The sequence below is a fragment of the Gossypium hirsutum genome, chromosome A02, assembly GCF_007990345.1.
Source record: "Gossypium hirsutum isolate 1008001.06 chromosome A02, Gossypium_hirsutum_v2.1, whole genome shotgun sequence".
Taxonomy (NCBI): domain Eukaryota; kingdom Viridiplantae; phylum Streptophyta; class Magnoliopsida; order Malvales; family Malvaceae; genus Gossypium; species Gossypium hirsutum.
The window spans coordinates 400,101-406,909 of record NC_053425.1 but is presented as its reverse complement, the minus strand read 5'-3'; the positions used below and the strand labels follow the sequence as shown (position 1 = coordinate 406,909).

Genomic DNA, 6,809 nt, shown 5'->3' with positions numbered 1-6,809 from the left:
TCTATAGATGGATTGATGATTTTCACATATAAGACTAAGGGAGTTTATGATACACATTGATAACTTCAGACTTAAAACATCTAATTATATTCTATTTTTTTCTACATTTAAATCAAGCGCTTCGTAATTCATTCGATGCTTAACTTAATTGATTCGTGTAATCATTTTTTTGTAATCTTTTCTCGTATTATTGAGCTTCAACCTCGTTTGCATGAAAGAATAACGGAGGCGTTACATCTTTGACATTGTGTAATCCATAGCATCTACAAGGAAATCTGCAACAAGAAATTCAGAAGGAAATGAACTTACGTTATTTGGACTTGGATGTGAGTTTTACATATGGATATATATTACCTCCTAGATCTATGTCGAGAATCCAAAAATGAGTAGGACACGAGTATTTAAAAAGATAAAATTATAAATTTAACTCTCAATGTTTACACTTTTATCAATTTAGGCTTTAATTTTTTTAAGCTAAATTTGGCTTTTAATCTTTACAAAAAGAGTCAAATCACTTTTCTTTAACAGAAAATGTTGACTAAAATATTAATTTTGTAACATTATTGGCCTGCCAACTCACATGAGAGTCCATGTACACTTTATGATTAAATGCCCTATTTTTTTTATATGTCACACCAACAATTAATTTAAAAATTATAAAAATTAAAAATAAATCAAAATTAAAAAAAAGTATAAAAAGTTCATAAAGATTCAAAAAAATTAACATGAAGTATACTCGGATTGCCATGAAGGCTATCGCGTTTATAAAATTAACATTTTAGCTAGTATTTTTGTTTAAAAAAATTTATTTCGATTCTATTTCAAAATGTTGATGGTCAAATTTAACTCTTTTTAAAAGGTTGAGGGTCAAGTCTAGCTCAAAAAAAGAATAATGGTTAAATTGAAAAAAAATGTAAATGTTAAGAGCTAAATTTGATATTAAGTAATCCATGTTAGTAGTCACCCATTTATGTTTTTTTTCTTTTTCTTTTTTAGCCACTCAACTATGAAAAGTCACAAAATAATCATTCAATTATTAGTTTTTTTTTGTCACTCAACTATTCAATTTTGTCTTTTTTGGTCACCCAACTATCTTGGATTTTTGGGTGTTTTTATTTTACATTAGTTAGCTGATGACAAAGAAAGACAAAATTGAGTAGTCAGGTGACCTTTTTGTAACTTTTTTATAATTGAATAACAAAAAAAAAACCATAGTTGGGTGGCTTTTACTGCAATTTACCCAAAAAATAGAGTCGGAATAACATCCGAAACGGAGTAACTCACCTGCATCTTCCTTAGAAAAGCAAAGTGGAGGTGTAATTCTAAATACATTGCCATAAAATCCACCTTTCCCAACCAATACACCGATCTCTACAATAAGATTACCAGATCATTAGTAACTTAAACAAAGTACATTCCATGGCAGGCTTAATGTGAAGAAACCTAACCTTTCATTTGGTCCAATACATGAAGTGTTTCAAGCTTTGCCGGTGTCTTGAGCTCGTGATCAGTGACAAGTTCGACTCCGAGCATCAATCCACGTCCTCTCACATCCCCGATAACTGCATTTACATAGTACAATCAGGCAATCAGCAATGCCGGTTCCGAATTGAATGATGTTTACAAAGTCTTAAAGCTTACGGTCATGTTTATCTTTTAGTGCAATTAGTCTCTCTTTCAAGTAAGATCCTACGACGAAGGCATTGTCTTGAAGCTTTTCTTTTTCGATTACGTTCAAAACGGCTAATCCTGCAGCCGTACATACAGGGTTCCCACCAAAGGTGTTGAAGTAATTTCGTCGGGTCAAGACCTCCGCGATCTCGGGAGTGGTTATCACAGCGCCTAGAGGGATGCCATTTCCGATCCCCTGTCAATACATGAAAGCTAGCTGCAAGTGAATACATAAGGGATGTAGATAGAATACTTTTATAGCTAAGAAAATCGAGAAAAGTTAACCTTTGCCATTGTGACAATGTCAGGTACAACGCCGTGATTCTCGAATCCCCAGAAATGGCTACCGGTGCGAGCGAACCCCCCTTGAACCTCATCAGCAATGCAAAGACCTCCAGCTTTCTTTATAATGTTATAAGCAGCAGGTAAGTAACCCGGGGCTAATTCTATGATTCCTCCAACTCCCTGTCAATGAAAATTGTGACATGTTATTTGGAACCAAGTGTAAATATCGGGCACTAGCAACATAAAACATGAAAATCGAAGGTGACAGTGAATATTGGGGATGCCTGTATAGCTTCGGAAACGAAACCGGCGATGTTGCCCGAAGTTCCGAACTGGATGAGATCTTGGATATCTTTCGCGTACTTCTCTCCTTCGGAACCGAAAACACCTCGGTATGGATCCGGGTTTATGGCATGATGAACACCACTCTGATGAACATACATACGAGTTACCCATATTTATGATGAAATTGTAACACATCAAGTTTGTAAAATTTGTTATAAGCATATAAGTCCATACACAGTTTATATATATATATATCAGATATGTATGTAATAACACATCAAGACACGAGTAGACACATGTAACATATTTTTAGCGTTTTAGGCACATTATATTTCGAGATAGAGAATTTAAGTTTAAAACTTAAGTACGATATTATTAAAAAAGATAGCCACGAACCTTGTAAGAATAAACAGATGGAAAGCAAGCAGATTTGATGTAACTTTCACTTAAATTGTTCAACCCGATAGCAAAATAATGTTTGGGGTCATAATGAAACAATAATTGTTAAATTTTGCTATTAGTTTTTATACATTGTAAAAGTTATGGATTTAATTTTTATATTTTAATTTGATCAGTTTTAGTCCCTATACTTTTTGAATTAGTCAATTTTATTTCCTGTATTTTTAAAATTTTAAAATTTTAGTCTTGACCCAAACAGTAGCAGTTAAATTCATTAGGTTAAAATCAATTACTAATCTTGAACTATGTGTACAGTTGTAATTTTAGTCTTAACACAAATGTCTATAGTTAATTCATTAACCAAATTTTTAGTGAGTAATATGTGAAAATAATCAACTACTAACTAAATGAGTTTCATAGTTAAAGTTTGACAAGGACTAAAATTTTAAATTAAAAAATATAAAAATTAAATGCATAATTTTCAGAAAGTACAAAAACAAACAATAAAACAAGATTGACATAAAGTTGAATGCAAGTCATAGTCACTACCTACCATTGTTATTTCATTTTCAACTACTTAAATCACACATTGATATCTAAGTCAATAATGGTACCAGGAAGGAATGGTATAGCATTAAAATCTCAAGGAAAAAAGAAAAGAAAGCTGCAGCATATATATACCTGTATAACATTGAACTTCCAGTTACTTTGGGCAGTGGCTCCCATAGTCCCTGCTGCATTCCCATGATATGCATTCCTCAATGAGATTATGTCATGACACCCAGTATATAATCTTGCCATCATTATTGCCAATTCGTTAGCTTCTGTCCCTGAATTTGTAAAAAACACAACCTGCATAGCCAAAAAATAAAAACCCCCAATCTAAGATGCAACAAAGAAGAAAGAAAAATTGAGCTAGGGAGTGTTTTTTTTAGCAAAGTTATAAAGTTGGGGACTAAATACTTTTCAACTGTAACAGCAATGATAGACTATCTTTAAGAGGTAACATCTAAGCATACTTAGAAGCTAACTTTTTTGAGAGAAGTCTACACAATTACACATGGTTCACCATCTCAAGCATCTGACAAGACGCTCATGCTTTGTGATCCACTGAGCACTGAGACTTCTAGCAGAATCAAAAAACAAAACTCCCACCGAAACAACACTTTGCATACTTCTCCAAGAAAAGAAGTTGAAAATCTCTCGACACATCCAATAGAGTTGCTGTATAAATTACAAACAATGAAAAAAATGGGATGTTCGTGTATATATATTGTCTACGGGAGGTTAGAATATCTTGGGATAAGTCTTCAAAGTATCATTTGTTGGAAGCCAATTAATCTTTCAATGAAGGAGATATTGTGTCTCAAGTGTATACAAAAGTTGGCACCAAAAGTGACAAATGGCAAAATTTCTTTTTAGTCCCTTTAAAAATTTTGAATTTTTAAGTTACTACAATGGTTAAGTTGTACTTTAACCCCCTAAGATGGTAAAATTTCTTTATAATCCCTTTAGAAATTATAAAATTATATGTTAATACAATGATAAGATTATACTTTAACCTCCCTCAAAAAGTATAATTTAATCTTGGGCTCCCTAAAATAAATTTTTGGCTTCATACCTAGGTATATGTCAGGGATGAAGCTAAAAAATTTTTTAGGGGACAAAATTAAATTGCATATTTTTACGATAGTAAAAACGTAATTTTACTATTTTAATATTCTTTATAATTTTTAAAGAATTGAACCAAATTTTTATCACCTAACCTTTAGTATATATGCTCAATTTGATACTCGGGTCTTGTCTCTCAAACTCTGCAAAGAGTTCAAACCCATGCCTTTATATGGCATTAGTGGGTAAAAACGATACCACCTGAGCTATAAGGGATATTCCTATAGATATGTTTTGATCCTTGTTGAATCCAAATATAGAATGATGTTTCCTATCGAAAACCATTGAGCATATAACAGTTAAGAAGAGAGCAAAGAACCTTGAGATTGCCGGGCAACTTATTAGCAAGGGCTTCAGCAAGATCAGCAATGGCATGGTTAAGGTAAAGGATAGTTGAGTGTTGCAAGCGCTTGGTTTGGTTAACAATGGCGTCCACCACATGAGGATGGCAATGGCCACAACACACCGTAGCTATCCCTCCAAATGCATCCAAGTATCTTCTCCCCTTTTCATCGAACAAATACTGCATCTTTCCATCCACTACATTCAGCTGCACCCCAAAAAAAACAAAACAAAAACTCACAAAATTGTAAATAAAGGACAAAATCTACTTTATACAATTCATTGAATCTGAGAAAACAGCCAAATTGATCCTAAATTATTGAAGTAGTGAATAAAATTCTTCTGTAACTTCCATTTTTTTACCTCCTTTAAATTCAATCATTTGTATGAACAAAAAAAACAGCTCATAGAACAGTTTTTAAAGGACAGTCTCCAGTCATCAAGAGCAAAAACATAAAAAAATGCATCTCAAAACTCCATAGTTCCTTCTATTTTTTGGGTTAATTCTACTAACAGTCCCAAACTATGATCCTAAATTCAATTTGGTCCCTAATCAAGAACAAGCCGTTATACTTAACTTTAAATTCCAGCTCAAATTCCAGGCGTAATATATTTAAAACAGGTAAATCACTGTTGTTTATTTAATATATACACTGTTTACAACTTAATAATGTGTCACGCCATGTTTCAGTTGACGGCTACACTGATAGAAGTACATAAATTGATAATTTGATGCTTCAATGACTAAATTAAAAATATTTTAAAGTTTAAGGATTAATATAAATTTAGGCGATAGTTTGGGGATTTTAAGGAGATTATGCCCATTTTTTAAAGGTAAAAATTGTCTTTAGTCCCCATACTTTTTGAAATTTATAAATTCAGCTCTGTACTTGTTTTTTTTAAGATTTTAGTCCTCTACTTTTTAAATTGTAAAAGTCAGGTCTAAACTGTTTTTTTTGTTAAACTTATTATTGTGACATTTTTAAATAAAAAAATACTCATTTGGTAGTCATAAAATTTTAAAAAAAATGTCGTAATTAACCTGAATTTAACAAAAAATTAACAGTATTAATTGGACTTGAATTTTGAAATCTAAAAAATAGAAGGATTAAATTCTTGAAAATACAAGTACAAGGACTAAATCCCTAATTTTTGAAAATTACAGGGACTATAGGATATTTTGACCTTTTTTAAGAAAGGAAACTCACGGGTTTATTGTACAAGTAGAACATGGCGGGGCTAAGATACTCCTTCCTTTTTGAGAGGATCTCAGCGGCGGAGGGACCGGTGTAAGGCGGTGGAGCATAATCAAAGGAAGGCATTTTGGGAACCACAACGCCACCTTTGTTATCAAACTCCTTTTGAGCCACCTGAGAGAAGCACCGCCATCGCCATCGCCGCAATGGAAGAGAGTATTTAGTTTTTTCCGACAATACTGCCGTCGCCGGAATGAACCTCCGCATCTTTTCCGAAAATATAAGGGAAAAAAGGATTTAACTGTAAACGAAGATGGTTTATCCGTGGAAGAGAGGATTTAAGGAGGGAAAGTTTATTTATATAGCAAAAATGGAGTCCTGCTGACGTGTAATTGAGTTTGTTTTTTTATGGCGGGTAAGATTGTTAATCAAAATACCCGATTTTCGGATGATGTGTAATTTTTATGTGTAAATTTTTCTATGCGTAGTTATTATGGGTGGATTTTGATCGTTGATGGTAGATTTTGCTTATTTAATTTTTTAGAATTTAATTGAATTTTCAAAAAATTTGAAGGGTATAATTAAAGTTTTTAAATAATTAAGGGGCATGATAAAAATTTCTAAAAATTTTGTGAGAGCGTAATTCAAATTTTCTAAAATTTTGAGTGGTCTAATGAGGATTTTTAAAAATTATGAGGGGTATAATTAAAATTTTTAAGGGGTTTAATTATAATTTTCCAAAATTTTGAGAGACCATTTTGGGTTACATTATGTGTCGTTATCATGGATGAGTTTTGTTTGGTAACGGCAGATCTTGCTATTTAAGTTCTGAGAAATTATCAATTGAAATGACTTTTATTAATTATAAATTTATTTTGCCTAATAAATCACTAGCTTTGTTTAACCCATATAACTTGGATAGCAAAAATTATGTTTGTACTTTATATTATGGTTAAATTT

General features: G+C 32.2%; 1 protein-coding gene across 1 annotated transcript; it reads right to left on the bottom strand.

The window, feature by feature from the left end:
• Positions 1-29: 29 nt before the first annotated feature.
• Positions 30-6,223, bottom strand: LOC107935989 (alanine--glyoxylate aminotransferase 2 homolog 3, mitochondrial). The gene is made up of 9 exons (XM_016868627.2): positions 5,862-6,223; positions 4,631-4,861; positions 3,322-3,492; positions 2,241-2,384; positions 1,957-2,136; positions 1,642-1,867; positions 1,449-1,562; positions 1,285-1,371; positions 30-275 (listed from the first exon to the last, which is right to left on the bottom strand). The coding sequence occupies exons 1-9, from the start codon at positions 6,114-6,116 to the stop codon at positions 232-234; spliced, it is 1,452 nt and encodes a 483-aa protein (XP_016724116.1). The 5' UTR covers positions 6,117-6,223; the 3' UTR covers positions 30-231.
• Positions 6,224-6,809: the final 586 nt, after the last annotated feature.

What these genes read in the sequence shown, in the direction of transcription:
- LOC107935989 (XM_016868627.2), bottom strand. Translation starts at nt 6,116, where the DNA reads ATGCGGAGGTTCATTCCGGCGACGGCAGTATTGTCGGAAAAAACTAAA. An exon ending in TGTATTGGACCAAATGAAAG is followed by an intron (nt 1,372 to 1,448) that starts GTTAGGTTTCTT and finishes ATCTTATTGTAG; the next exon opens with AGATCGGTGTATTGGTTGGG. An exon ending in CTTTTCTAAGGAAGATGCAG is followed by an intron (nt 276 to 1,284) that starts GTGAGTTACTCC and finishes TTCTTGTTGCAG; the next exon opens with ATTTCCTTGTAGATGCTATG.